At 35.3% G+C, this 15,073-nt stretch overlaps 1 protein-coding gene across 8 annotated transcripts in view; it reads right to left on the reverse strand.

The window, feature by feature from the left end:
- KIAA0586 (KIAA0586 ortholog) overlaps positions 1 to 15,050 on the reverse strand; it is a 105,840-nt gene extending 90,790 nt beyond the window's left edge. For 2 of the 8 annotated variants that reach the window (XM_067028414.1, XM_067028410.1), the window contains exons 1-8: positions 14,807 to 15,036; positions 14,193 to 14,474; positions 13,221 to 13,291; positions 10,719 to 10,788; positions 9,475 to 9,544; positions 4,386 to 4,560; positions 3,421 to 3,642; positions 1,058 to 1,211 (exon numbers count right to left, since the gene is read on the reverse strand). In XM_067028414.1, coding sequence (XP_066884515.1) covers positions 1,058 to 1,211; positions 3,421 to 3,642; positions 4,386 to 4,560; positions 9,475 to 9,544; positions 10,719 to 10,788; positions 13,221 to 13,291; positions 14,193 to 14,448 — 1,018 coding nt within the window. In that variant the 5' untranslated portion in view covers positions 14,449 to 14,474; positions 14,807 to 15,036. Of the gene's footprint in view, positions 1 to 1,057; positions 1,212 to 3,420; positions 3,643 to 4,385; positions 4,561 to 9,474; positions 9,545 to 10,718; positions 10,789 to 13,220; positions 13,292 to 14,192; positions 14,475 to 14,806 lie in introns of all 8 variants that reach the window. The other 6 variants (XM_067028411.1, XM_059059633.2, XM_067028415.1 and 3 more) reach the window with 6 other exon arrangements.
- Between the last annotated feature and the right edge of the window lie 23 nt (positions 15,051 to 15,073).

Raw genomic sequence — 15,073 nt, forward strand, 5'->3', positions numbered from 1 at the left:
CTAACAAATAAGAAAAAAATATGACAATATTCAGTGCTATTCAAGTTGTGGTGAAAAATGGCATAGCCAGACACTGCTCGTGGCAATGAAAACTGGTAAGACCATCTGGTGCTACGTATAGCAAGTCTTAAAATTTTTATATACTTTGATCTAGAGAGATCCCACTTTAGTGAGTACAAGATACATTAGACAACTATAAACTGTGAGCGCAGAAACCTGAGTTCTGGCTGTAGCTCTGACACTTTCACTCTCAAGCCAGGTGACCTTGAGCAGGCAGTCATAACCTTTCTGGGCTTCATCTTCCCCCCTTTACAACTTAAAAACTGACTCACATTACTTCACAAAAGTTTTGTAAGACCCACTCACTTGAGGGAAATGTAAAGCACCTTTCCAGTATAAGGAACCTTTAACATGTCTGTAATCCAACAATGTTCTAACAAATCAAATGTCGGGAATATTGTACTACATGGATCTGTATATCATTAAAGGGATAGGCCCTTGATTTTCATTAGTTCATTATTCAAATATCAATAATTTGGAGATACATTTACTGATATAGTTTAAATTCCAAAGGTTTAACACAAATAAGCTATGTATTCCTTTGTTTTTATAAAGAGATTTTTTAAATTCCATTAAAATAGACTTGCATTACTAACTCTTTGAAAATATTTAGAAATAGTTTCTAATTGTACTCAGATGGTTTCTCCCCTGACAGAATCAAGAAAACAGTAAATATCCAGTTTGTCAGAAAATTGGTGAATTGATGACAAGCATTTTTGCTGCTAGATAAGTAAAATTTTTCTAAATTTATATAGAAGTGCTTCTGACAATTTATGAAAGTTATTAATTAAAACCATTAAGTAGAACATGATCCATAACTTGACTGAACAAGTTTCAAAATAATCTAAAACTTACGTGACCTAAAAAGAAAAAAACCCTAATTTTATAAAACAAAGACTTAGTCTCTCACAACCTTGTAAGTAAGTTTTCAGCTTATATACTGCAAAGAACATTCATAGCTGGCATTTTTTATTCATAGAAAACTACATATTTTTACCTTGTTTGGAAGCAAAGGTGTTATGTGAAGATAGATTACTGCTAGCAAAATTCAAATGGTCTGGTTTTACAGAATACTTTTCCACTGCTCTAGAAGGGGGCACAGTAACAGGCTGAAAACTACTAGTCTTGAGTGCAGCACTAATGAAGTGAGTCTAGAAAACATAAAATTACTTTGTTAATTTCAAATATCATTTGAAAGAGTTAGATGACAAAATACCTTGAAATGTATTAGAAGACTTGAAAACAATCTATTAGATTTAATAAACAATGAAAATACACACATTACATGCAACTATGCACTGCAGCAGCAATGCCACTGGAAGCATATAATAGCACTTGGGTTAAGTCTGGCTCTGCAGTGTGGCCCTGATCATTTAATTTATTCTAAACCTCAGTTTCTTCCTTTTCACCTCAGAGATGGCTCAAGAGACACTGAAGCAGGGTAGGAGAGGACCAGAAGAAGGGAAACTAGCCCTAGACCTCTACTTAAACCAGAGAATTTAAAACCAAAACATCTCATCTTTTATATCCTGGATGGAAAGATTTTATTTTAATTAAAGGTTTAAAAACCATTGATAGAAAGCACTCAAATAAAATAGTAGCCACGCATAGTAGCAGCAGTAATATATGCATTTACATATAAATGGAACTATAGTGACAACACAGTTTTAACACTATTAAAACATCTGAAATGTGTAAGTATCTTAACTAATAAAACTGATTTTAAAAGAGTTTTATGCTAGGCAAAGAAAAACTGAAAAGATTTATAGTTTTACAGAATTCTTAAAAGTGTGTTGAGATCACTCTTCAAAAAGAATTTCATTTCATTAAGCCTTAACTGAACTACTAAAATACTCATTGAAAGTTCAATTTTCTCTGTAGTTATAGGCTTTATAAATAAGATGTCTGAATTAGCAAAGATTCCATTCTTCCAAAATCAGAAAGTTAATAAATTATGCGTTTATTTATGGAAGGATAAATGAATGGCAAGCACCTAGAACTACCTTAAAAAAACTCAGTGTGCTTTTCAAATGTGTCATCTCATTCTATCCTGAACCAAAAATATTTTCTAGGTAAAGAAATCAAGGCTCAGAGAAGCAAAGTTATATGTAGACTGGGGACCAGAACTCTGATAGGCCCACTCCTAGCCTCTCCAGATGACATGCTGCACACTCAATTTTAGCAATGTATGGAGTACTTACTAAAACTTTATTTTATATGCCCATAATCATTCCAATAAAAATAATATCTTAATCCCATGAAAATTTCAAGACAAGCTCTATTAGGAAGTCTTGAAAATAATAGGACATTAATGTTCACTCTGTGATCTTATATTGAGCTATGACAAGCTTATTTTTTATATATTCTTCTGAATGTTATATTTTAATTTTATTTTTAAAAGTTTTTAAACTGCATACTAAGTAGGGAAAAAAAGTAAATTAAAACCAATGCATTTACGATGCTGGTCATTCACTCATTCAAAAAGAAAGTATACAGAGTACCTGAGTGCTGCGTAGTATCCCAGGACTTAGAAATTCCAAAATAAATAAGAAACTATACTATCAGCTCTCTGTGAGGATAACTCTTCTTTTTATAATAACCCAGTGCCTCATATTCAAAAGGCATAATAATGTTCATTCTTTTTAATTAAGTAAATGTAGAAGCAAATAAGTATACTAGGTGGTTCTCACCCAAGGGTGTGCAACAGAATCATGCGAGAGCTTTCAAGGATTCCCAGACCCCATCTGAGACCTGCTGTCTCAGACCTTCTGAGAGGTACAAGCACGTGTATATTTATAAAGCTCTGCAAGTGAGTCTGATGCACATTCCCGGGCTAAGAGCCACTGATGTAAACAAAAAAGTACAATGCAATAAATGCCCTTTAAAAACGCCATGAACGGGGCTTCCCTGGTGGCGCAGTGGTTGAGAGTCCGCCTGCCGATGCAGGGGTCACGGGTTCGTGCCCTGGTCCGGGAGGATCCCACATGCCGCGGAGCAACTAAGCCCGTGAGCCATGGCCGCTGGGCCTGCGCGTCCGGAGCCTGTGCTCCGCAACGGGAGGGGCCACAGCAGTGAGAGGCCCGCATACCGCAAAAAAAAAAAAAAAAAAACAAACCCGCCATGAACGGAAATACCACAAAAGAAGGAAAAGCCAACTATAAGGAGAGGTCTCACAGAGCTAGACGTCTGAACTAGAACATGCAGAGGTACCCCCATAGAGGAAAAGAATTCTGAACAAAAGCAAATCATTATTTAAGAACTAAAACTGTTACAATCTCCTGAGCTATTGCAATAATCAGTGAATATTAGCTTAGAGAGCCACGTGATAAAAGGTCATGGAATGTGTGACCTCTTTATTACCTGAATATCCATTTGTTGTTGCTGCAGTTTTTCAAGATGCCTAATGTACTGCTCCATAAACACATTCATCTGCTTCCCATGATCATGGCAGTGTAGTTTCTCATGTTTATTCTGAATGGTTGTCTGCTGCTCTGTAACGCGTTGTAGCTGTTTATCAGTCTCCTGTAACTTATTGAGTAATTCTGTAACAGTATTGACCTTTGCTTCCAACTCACTCTGCACCTAAAACAGTAAAAATATCCAAAGATATCAAAAATATGCTCAATTACTAGAAAGATTATATAAAGTGATTGGTATTGAGAAATTATCAAACCAGAGCTTTTACCCCTTAAATTTCTGATGACTTTATGTCTTTATTTTTGGAATCACAGAAATAAAAGGCAGAAGATAGCTATTCTTAAGTAGATCTTTTCTCATAAAAAATAACAAATTTGTCACATACAATTTTTATTTCTTAAATGGAAATTAAATACTTAATGGAAATTAAAAATATTTAAATGGAAATTAAAAAGAAGGAAATAGCAGAACAAAGTAGCTTTCGATACATCACTAATCTGAGGCTGAGTTAGGTCGGCAGTCTTGGCTCTCCCACCTATTAGCTCTAAGACCTTATTGCTGACTCTCACCCGTTTCTCGTTTTTCCCATTTACAAACTGAAGGGTTTGGCATAGATGGTCTGTATGGTCCCTTCTAGCTCTAAAATAAGGATGACCAACCATCCCAGGGACCCAGGACTGAGGGGTTCCCAAGATGAGATTTTTCAGTGCTAAAACTAAGAAAGTCCAGGATTTTGTAGAACTAACACAGGGATGAGAGGTAAATCTCACTTCTGAGAAATAATTCACAACTACAGACAGCAATATCCCTAGCCAATGGCTGTACACAACAATTACAGAATCAGTTTCTAATAAACATTTTTACACTTTACAAAGTAGTAATGACTATCTGGGAAGAAACAGATATACTTTTATCAGTGGAGCTGCTGTTGCAATGGCGGCAGCAGTTGCTGCAGCCACAGTTGCAGCTGAATCAATTCCACTGGGTGACGTTCTATTCTCCTGAATTATAGGGTCCTTTTCTGCGTTGGCATCTTCTAGAAGCTGTACCTTTACTTCCTTAAAGACAGGCATGCTTTGAGCTCTGTAAATAAAAAAGGAATAAAATCTATTCAGTAACCTCTACTGAACCATTAGAAGAAATACCTGCAAGTGGTAATCTGCTGCAGGTGAGTTTTCTTGATATTTTTAAAAAGTTAAATCCCTATTTTTCACTATCAGCATCTTATCAGTCATTTAGTTAATGAAATCTATTAAGGCTCAGGTCACTACACACTAAAGAAATAAAAAGGTAATTCCTTGAAGGCACTGATCTTTCAGAAAATATGACTTATGCATGTGGAAAAGACATGGGCACAATTACAATGATTTATAGTCAAGAAGTACAAATTTAAAACATGCAGAAAAGGCTCTAAGAATTTAGGTATCAAGTTTTACTCCCAAAGTAAGACAACCCAAGAGGGACTGTTAAAACTGCTGAAAAGAATTTTTTAAATTCTAACTCATTTAGATTTAATAAATGTCACATAGTTTATTAAAATGGGCACAAAATACACTACTAAGCAGTCTGGATTAAAAATGAGTCCAGAAAATAGATACATATTCACAATAAGGCATTTAACTAAACACCTAAAAAAAAAAAAAAAAAAAACCAGACTGGTCAATTTTGTGCTGTATTTGGCCAGAAAGAAAACACTGACAAAACTGAAGAGTCCCTAAGGTAAGTCTAAGTAAAATCAACAGGAATGAGCTCCATCTCCAGCTGCTGAATTTCCACCCTTTGATTTTTGAAGAAGGCCACAGAGCTCTTAAACTTACTCCTCATTGATGTTGCTTCATTTCTATTAAGAGCATCATTTTTCTCTCATTCTCAAAATTTTAAAGTGAACTTGTCTATCCTCCATTTACCTTCTCATGCCTAACTGAGTCATCAGGTTTTGTCAATTATTTCATCACAATTGCAGGACTAGTGTCATAGAATTATGGAGGTAGGGGGAACCCAGTAGCCCATCTTTCCTAATTTTCACATCAAGAAACTGAGGTCCATAGAGGTAACAGGATTTACTTGATCACGTCACAGAACTAGTAAGTAGCTGAGTTAGGACCAGTTCCCAGAGATCGTCCCATGACACCAAGCTTTCTCTCTCAAAACAGCACTTCTCGCTTCAGACTTCTGCTCTAGTACAAAACCATCATCTCTGGCCAACTATTTCATTCTTCCCGTTTCTAATTGCTTAAAAACTTTCCACACACATTTTCCCCCCATTCAAAAATGTAAAATCATTCCTTATAGACAACTGAATAGGCTACTTTCCTGTTTGGCCTTCCACACACTCCATCCTCTGGCCCTGCCCTATACACACTGCACTTTTCCTCCCAAAACCACCTGTTCCTGAGTCACACTGCTCTCAGTGACTACGCCACGCCACTCTCAAGCTGACTCCATGCTTTTTCTCACTCTGTTCTCTTAACTTTCTTCACCCAACTTACTCTATCCTTCTCCTCAAGATACAGCAAAAGCCTTACCTTTTTCAATAAGCCTGTTCTCATAACACTTCCTCTTGATCTCTCCATTCATTAATTACTTTTGCATTTACTTCCTATACCACACAACTGAGGCTTGATAGTCAGCCATCCTATGGTTTAAATGTCTGTACAGAACAGTTGAACAATGTATCGAATGTTTCCTCTCACAGCTCTAATCATGCATTCCTCCATATATCGACCTATTCTCTCCCCAACCAAGCTCTAAGCAACCTGGGGTGGGGGACCTGGTACTTCTTTTACACCAAACAGCAACTAAGAAAGAGCACATAGTAGGTGCTCAATATGTATTTAGCTGACTGAGTGGTGTACTAAGAAAATGTAATTCAGATAATCCGTATCTTTTAGAATTTCTGTCTGAAGTCTGAATGTGACTTACCCTTTAAGATCTTTCATTCTACATTAATACATTAAATTGACCAACAAGAAAAATAACATCATAAGGCTAGACATCAACTTCTTTATAGGCTTTAAAATTTTATTTTTTCCAATTATCAAATTAATAAATGCTCAATGTAGCAAATGAGCTTCTAAGTGTAAAGAAGTAGAAAAAATGCACATAACTCTCCCATTCAGAAGAAACTGTTTCCTTCTAGTCTTTTTCTAGAACTTTCTTCTTTATTCCTAAATCTTCTGAAACTGGCATCTATCCCAATGCTAAACTGAAACTGCTCTTACCAAGGCCATTAATACCTCCTCTTGCTCAATTCAATGGACACTTTTCAGTCCTTATCTTTCTTTACCTCTGAGCAGCTATCAAACTTAGAACCTCATTTCCCTTGGTTTTGTTAAGACCATACTCTCTTACAACTCTGGATAAACTTTCTGAGTAGCATTTAGAAGCCACATTGCTTTCTTTGCACATCTCTTAAAGGTTTGGTTTTCTCAGAGCCCTACCCTATGCCATCTCTTTTCACACTCACACTCCCACCGAGTCACTTCAATCACTTCCAGAGCTTAGACTACTATCTACATACAGATGACTTACGGATTTCTAGCTTAGACCCCTTTTGTGAATTTGACCTTTATATTCAATTTCCTATCGTAAATTTTTCACCTGATGTCTCATAGGTACCTCAAACCCCTGCTTACATCTAAAATGAAAATTATTCCCCCAAGGCTTCCCTTTCTCAATGAATACTACTACTGACTATGCATTTATACAAGCAAAAAATCTAGGATCCATCCTTAGCTCATTCCTCATTCTCACATCTAAGCAGCAATTCCTGTCAATTCTATCTCCAGATCATCTTCCAAACCTGTGTACTCCTCTCCAGCCCAGCATGAGTCCCACCCTCACATTCCACCACTCCCCAATGTACTCAGGACCAATCTAATTCATCTCTTTAAAAGATTCCTGAAAAATTCATAGTCAACTGGTTTCCTGGACTCCAGTCCAGTCCTCTTCCACTCCATTTTTTCATAACTACCTGAGTGAGCCTTTTAAGAAAAATATATCATACTTTAAAACTTTTAAATGATTTGCTGTTTCTCTGTAAGTCCAAACTTCTTTAAAGTAGTTTATAACCTCACCCCTTGCTTATCTCTCCAGTCACATGTAAGGACATTCTACCCTTGTTCTAGACACTCTGGACAGACTCTTCATTCCTCAAAGGCTCCAGCTGATTATCTTTTATCACAGCTTTATGGCATATTATAGTAGCAAATAGGGCAGATTTTCCATCATTCCATTTGTTTCTCCAAAATTAGCTATTCTCAACTGTGTGCATTCTACATGTATGTATTCTTAACAGTATGTGTATATATTCTCAACTTGTGTGTCCTTCCAAGTAAATTTTAGAATCACTTCGCCAAATTCCATCCACCATTCTCAAAAAAAAAAAAATTTCAATTGACACTGACTACAGCAAAATCTCTCTTAACCCAGTACGAGAGTCATTTTATACTTCTGACTCAATTATTATTCTCTACATTGCAATGACCTTCTCAAAGGCCCTTCCTACTTTTTTTGTTCTTGCTTTTTTAAAAAACTTCTGTTCATCCATCCTGAAATGGGGAGAGGTCTACTGTGAACAGATAAGAGGAGTAGTGTTCACAGTTACCTCTCACTTCCACTTGTATATAAACAACTTCTCCCTCTCAGATCTGAGAGTTCTGACTTGAAGGTAAGTTGATAAAGTCCCTATTATGGTTGCAAGCAGCCACTTTCACCTGGGGTCAGCTAGATGGACATGGTGATCACTTTCTCTCCAAATGAGTCAGATGTAGTCTGCAATTTTTAGTTCAAGTATAGAATTTGGGAGACTGCACTACTCCCTCATGCTCTTACTTTTGCCTTTTCTTATATATTTACAAATCCCAGAATGAATTTACCATCCAAATTCTCCGAACCACCATATCACATATTGGGAACTGGAGGCTGATCAAATGTAAAAAGGAAAAGCTCCATTAAGCAAAACAACCAGTTGTGAAACTCTGGCTGGCTCAGATCACACCCTTGTAGTTTGGAGGTAATATTTATTTTGTTAGTGTTTCCCAGAGTATAATATGTGTACCATGGATAACTATAGGTGAGAAAAGAATAAACTTTATTTTAATAGTTATATACATATTTTCATTGTATTATTAGAAATACTGACTTTCCACTTATAGAAGTAATCTAAAATTTCCTTTTTGAATAAAATAAGAGTTCAAAAGTAAGTAAAAATTTTTCCTATTTTCTAAGGGGCGTCCCAGGCTGCTCTGGTTCAGGAGTAGAATACATTTAGCCTAAGAATATGTATCTCATTCCACCACCACTAGTGATAAAAAAAAAAATTCCTCCAGTGATATATTCTTTCATGTTTAGCATGGTGCTGTTGTCAGGGTTGATTCTGTATTTCACTGGCATTAAAGATAAAGTTGGGAGGAAGCATTTGAATAGAGTAGTAGCCACATTCCCCTTCACTCCATCCAGATGCTAAGCTTGTCCCTTTCTCAAATCTCAACCAGAAAAAGTCTAAATGTCCTTTGATAGTAAGTATTATATATTTGGAACTACTTGACTACTGCTATAAGCAGTATAGTGAGGTGACTAAGAGAGGACTCTAAAGACAGACTACCTGGGTTTGAATCCCAGCCCAGTGAATACTTGCTAAATGACTTTGGGAAAATCAATCCCTCTCTACCTCAGTTTCCTTATCTATAAAATGGGGATTCTGTAAAATTGGGATAGTGATGGAATCTATTTCATTGGATTTTGAGAGAATTAAATGAGTTAATGCATATAAAGTGCTTAGAACAATACATCTTCAATAATAACAAACAGCCACTGAGTATTTTACACATGCCCAGCACCATGAAAAATGCTTTATACATATTATCACATACATATATTTCACACATTGGAAAAAAAAAACTTTTTCCTAGGTGCAAAGTATAAATAAAGCTGATTTTAGAGAATCACATAGAAACACAAGAAATGGCCCATCTATTTTCTATAAATGAAACTTACTTTTGTTTTAAAACTGCTCTTAGAGCATCTCTCTGTCCCATAGTGTACTGAGAAATAAAGATGTCATTTGCTGCAAAATCAAAACACAAAAATATACTTTAGATTCCTGAAAATTTATTAAATTTTGATAAGCTACTCAAAGAAAAACTTTTTTAACTAAAGAAAATGTTTGGGGATTCAGCAATATGACCTCTCAATTTAAAAAGGTAAGGAACAAATTAAATGACTGAGCAATAATAGTTATAACCCAAGAGTGTAGGAAAAAAATTGTGTAAAAACACCTGGGGCCAAATTAGAGACATTTGTTCAGACTCTAACAATAAAACTGCTTAGATGAAAATAAAACCAACTACTTTTAAAATGTCATTAAATAAATTTTTTCAATGCATATTTTAATCTATTATCTTACCAAAGACTATACAAAACTTGCATTCAGCACATATAAACAGGTATCAAAAACCAAACCTATGGAATATGTTGGCAATAATTAAAGTATCCTTACCATTACAAACCATTTTATGGACTTTAGAGATTCCATTAGTAGCTTAATTTGGAAGGAGAAACTAATTAAAAATGAAAATAATAAGAAAAAACTATAAGGCTGTTTAATGAATATCTAAAAAAAATATCAATGAATGTCTAAAAATCTAAAATTCTATCCTTACCAAGGAAATTCTCACATGTTACAACATAAATGAACCATGAAGACATGCTAAGTGAAATAAGTCAGTCACCAAAGGACAAAAACTGTATGATTCCATATATATGAGGTATAGTGGAATTTATAGAGATAGAAAATAAAATGGTAGGAGGGGGAAGAGAGTTAGTATTTGATGAGTACAGAGTTTCAGTTGGGGAAGATGAAAAGTTCTGGAGATGGACGGTGGTGATGGCTGCACAATACGAATATACCTAATGCTACAGAACTGTACACTTAAAAATGGTAAAAATGGTAAATTTTATGTTATGTATGTTTTACCAAAAAAATCAGGTCTATCGGGCTTCCCTTGTGGCGCAGTGGTTGAGAGTCCGCCTGTCGATGCAGGGGACATGGGTTCGTGCCCTGGTCCGGGAAGATCCCACATGCCGCCAGAGCGGCTGGGCCCACGAGCCATGGCCGCTGAGCCTGCGCGTCCGGAGCCTGTGCTCCGCAACGGGAGAGGCCACAACGGTGAGAGGCCCGCGTATGACAAAAAAAAAAAAAAAAAAAAAAAAACTTTAAAAAATCAGGTCTATCCTTTTACCTTTTTGTCTGTTGTTCTCTTCTGTTTTATCCAAAGGCAACACTTGCACAGCAAAATCTTTAGAAAAATCCTTTAAGATATGAAAGGAAAAAATGAAAGGCTAAATAAACTTTATGATTTATTATTTATCAATTACCATTTACTAGCCATGTGACTACTGTGCCCTGGGAGGACAGGACTGTGTGTTTTATATGCTTAATTCCCAGCACCACCATAATGCTTAGGTACCTTGAAGCTACTCAAAGATTTGTTGAATGAGTAATGAGCTGTCATCAAGTGAACGAATGGGTAAGTGAACAAGCAAGCAACTGTGACCTTGAAATTCAGATTCAAATCCTAATTTGGTACTCTCAGCAGAGCAACTTATGTAACATCTCAGTGGCTATAGTTAAATGTGAAAATGTGATTCACTGTGAGTCATATGAAGTTCGTATGGATGGTCAACGCATGGCACGATATCACAAATTAATCACAGTATTCTTTGTCACTAAGCTATAATGTGGTCTCAGAAGACTTCACTATATAAGTGACACCTACTGGCAAATAGCTTTCTGCTCACATGTGTGACCCTAGACTTCGCTTCTAAGATTCTATTCAGTGCTAAGACACCATGATTTTTTAAGTACTAGGTTCAGTCAACATTGCTTCATCTTCCTTACACACACATTTTTTCCCCTACGAAATCATTAAAGGGAAAAGAGAAAATGACAAAAAAAAAACTGATCCAAGCTATCTGCTGATAACAGGTGTTAACTTCTTAAGAATAGCCAATGAAGCTAACAATACAGTAGAATGTATCTGGGAAATTAATGTAAAGAACTCCCACAAACAGAAAAAGCACAGCACATAAATATGTAATTCATAAAAGAGTAAATACAGGTGGCAATATAAATGAAAAAAATTTTCCCTCCACTAATAATAAAAGAAATAGAAAATAAAACAATGAGATGCCTTTTTCACCTATCAAATTGGCAGGGGTTTTTTTGGTTTAATTTTAATGTTTCATATAAATAAAGATGGGGGGAAATAACTCCACTAATTCTTCCTCATGACCTTGCTGGAGAATATATATTGATACAGTTTTTCTGGAGGCAATTTAGAAACATTGCAAAAAAGTGCATAATCTTTTATCTAATAATTTTACACCTAGAAATTAATACAAGGAAATGAGCTAGGATATATACCAGAATGTTCATCACCTGGTTGTATATATTATAAAAACCAGGGAGGAAAAAAAACTTAATGTCAAATGACAGGAATATGAACAAATAAACTTCAGTACATACATACACTGAAATTCTGTGAACCCATTAAAAGTTCCTAGGAAAAAAAACAGTGGCATGCAATGATAACCTTAATACTATTAAATTATAAAACAGTATGGTCTCACTTCATATAATATATATACACATAGAAAAAAAAACTCAAAATGTTAACAGTTGTTGATTTTAGTTGTGGAATTTCTTTTTTTCCTTCTTCTCTTTGTATTTTCTATAGTGATTTTTTTTAGTTTTTGTTTTCTTTCTGAACATGTGTAAGGATTTTTCCAAGTAGGAAAAGGTATATCTCATCTTCTAGTAGTATGGAGAAACAGGTATGAATAGGAACAAATCCAAATAAGCTTAAAACTGTGAGCATATCAGACACAAACTAATTTTCTCATTAAAATAGCAGGGTCAAGTCAATACACACTGTAATCTTAGTACTCATTTATGAAATAAAAACGTAATGCAAAGAGATTGCAGTTTATGTTCATGGTAAAATGATAAAGAACTAGGTTTGCTTTGCAGGTATATTTTATATTAGGCAAATCTACACAAAACAAGCTGTGAGCCCGTATTAAATCTAATAGAATCCTACCTGATGATCTTCCAAAGATCACCCTTTTATCTTCAATTATACAATAATAGCATATCCATACATCTGGGAAATTATTTAAATAATGGAATTCAAATATCATTAAGCATTAAATAAAGCCTGCTCAAAAAGAAAAAAAAACACCAACCCAAAACTAGGGACGAAGTACGGCACATAATTATACATTTTTATTGTGAGTTTTTGACAAAGTTCATAAGTAAACAGCTTAGATATTATTTTTAGTTTACTAGTTAAATTGACAATATATAGGTCAACATTATGATAAGTGGTCAAAGTCTAATTAAATTGCATGACCAAACATTATACTTACAATCAAATATTTTCAGCATTATAAATAAAAAATGTTATGATGAGAATTTCATGTTATTATTTCTTAAAGACCTCTCAAAAGTACACAAAAGGCTTCAGAATAGTTTGAATGATATATAATTCACACTTCACTTTTTTTTTATTATGTTGTTACAGCTGCTTTACCTTTACCTTACAGTTTGTAAAAACATTTCCTTGGTAAATGAAATTTAAATAAAAACAAGGTCTGTTGCTAATCACACAAAATTTTTAAAAGCATTATTTGCCAATACTTAAAATTTTAACATGAGCATAATTAAGAATTCTTTTGCTTACACTTTCTGACACAGTGGGATTTTCTAATGGAGGCTGCTGATAATTTCTGGCAGAAGTTAAGTCTGATGAACCTAACAAAATAAAGGAATCAATTTTAGTGATTTTTAAATCAGAATGTTACCTTTTGAAACTGTACAAACATAATTCAAGAACTATAAACTCCATATTAATGCAATTAATTAAATTGGAAGTCACTCTTCATGCAAAAATCTTAAAATGTACTTAAATATATCCTGATGAAGGTTTTTACATCTGATATTTTGGAAAATAAGGCCTCAGAACTGACAATCAAATGAGATAAGTATAAAATGTTATAAAATATATAATTACACTATTGGATTTGGACAAACTATGGGTACAATAATTTGCCAGGAATAAAACATGTGCATGATATAAAAGCCTGATTTAACAGCAGGCCTATGTTATGCTGTACCCCTCAAAAGCAGCACTATAAAAGCTGCTTTATTTATTCTTTTGTTTTTTGCGCTTATATGCATTAATTTTATTACCAGTGAAGTGGGTAAAGTGTATGCCATCTTCACTTTCAGGGAGCTCCAGACAAGTGAATTGGGACATGGAAGCCATCAAAAGGCAGAAATCGTGCTTTTCTACTATCCAAACAGAAGGTAAAAAGCCAGAACTACTGGTGAAAAGTAAGCACATCACACTAGTTGAGTGTGTCCATCACAGATGTGGACAAGAATAGTATGCCCAAAACACTCAAAGATAAAACAAAATACGAAATGTTTTATTCATTCTATCTATTCAATATTATTCGATGTAGACTGTCGGTGCCTGGCCATTTTCCCAGGAAAAGGGGTCACTTTTCAAACGCCTGTACAAACTAGACATATATTTAGGAATTTAAACATTAAAAGTCCTCTAAATTTTGAAACACAAAAACCGAAATGAAAATAAAGACTAAAGATTTACAGAAGTGAAAACTGGTTGAAACTATTTGGAATCACATACCACATAACGTTCCATTCAAGCTCTTCCCAGTTCTAACAGGAAGACGTTTATTTGCAGACAACGCTGGAGGAACACGGGACAACTCATCTTTCAGCAAAGCCAAATTATCTCCCTTATTTGGAGAAACTACCTCACGAAGTCTCCTCGCTGGTATTTTAACCTTTTTTTTCTTTTCCGGTCTAAACTCAGAGCCTTCCATATTACTGGTAATAAAACTAGTCCCACAATTATGAACAGAATTTTCTTCTGGGTCCATAAAACTTCAGAACAAAATTTTCACCGCTTTGAGGATTTCGGGGGGACAGGGGTAGGGGAGAAGAAATAAAGTGGGAGTATGATAAAGGAAACGTGAATTTCAAGTGATTCTGAAACATGCAGTCATCAACTTTTAAATAAAACGTCTAAACAGACGATGTACAAAGCTAGAAATTTCAATTTGGTATTTAATCCAGGATTAGAGACGACTAGAACATATTTACCCATTAATCCCACTCAGTCTATTAATGCACCATGCCAATGAATCTGAAAGTGAGGATGACAAGAGAATGGCCTCACAAGCAATAACAATAACACAGAGCACTCCCCAACCGGAGAGATGGCAGTGCAAAACCAACCAGATGTGGAGGCGGAGTTAAAATTTGAGAAGAAGTCAAGCAGGTAAAACCGAAATGCTATTTTTTTCAAAATCACCCACATAAGAAGCTTAATAGCTTTCTTCAGCCGAAGAGTCTTACACAGCCCTCCAGAAGCAACCATCAGACACCTAAATTCACCCCTCTGCGTCTTCCGAACCCTCGGCAACAGCGGAGTCACGGGTCTAACCCGACAACAGCTTCAGTTGCCCGCAGGTCAACACCTACTTCCCTTTAAACCCGCCCTTC

Source organism: Kogia breviceps, chromosome 3 (assembly GCF_026419965.1).
Source record: "Kogia breviceps isolate mKogBre1 chromosome 3, mKogBre1 haplotype 1, whole genome shotgun sequence".
Taxonomy (NCBI): Eukaryota; Metazoa; Chordata; class Mammalia; order Artiodactyla; family Physeteridae; genus Kogia; species Kogia breviceps.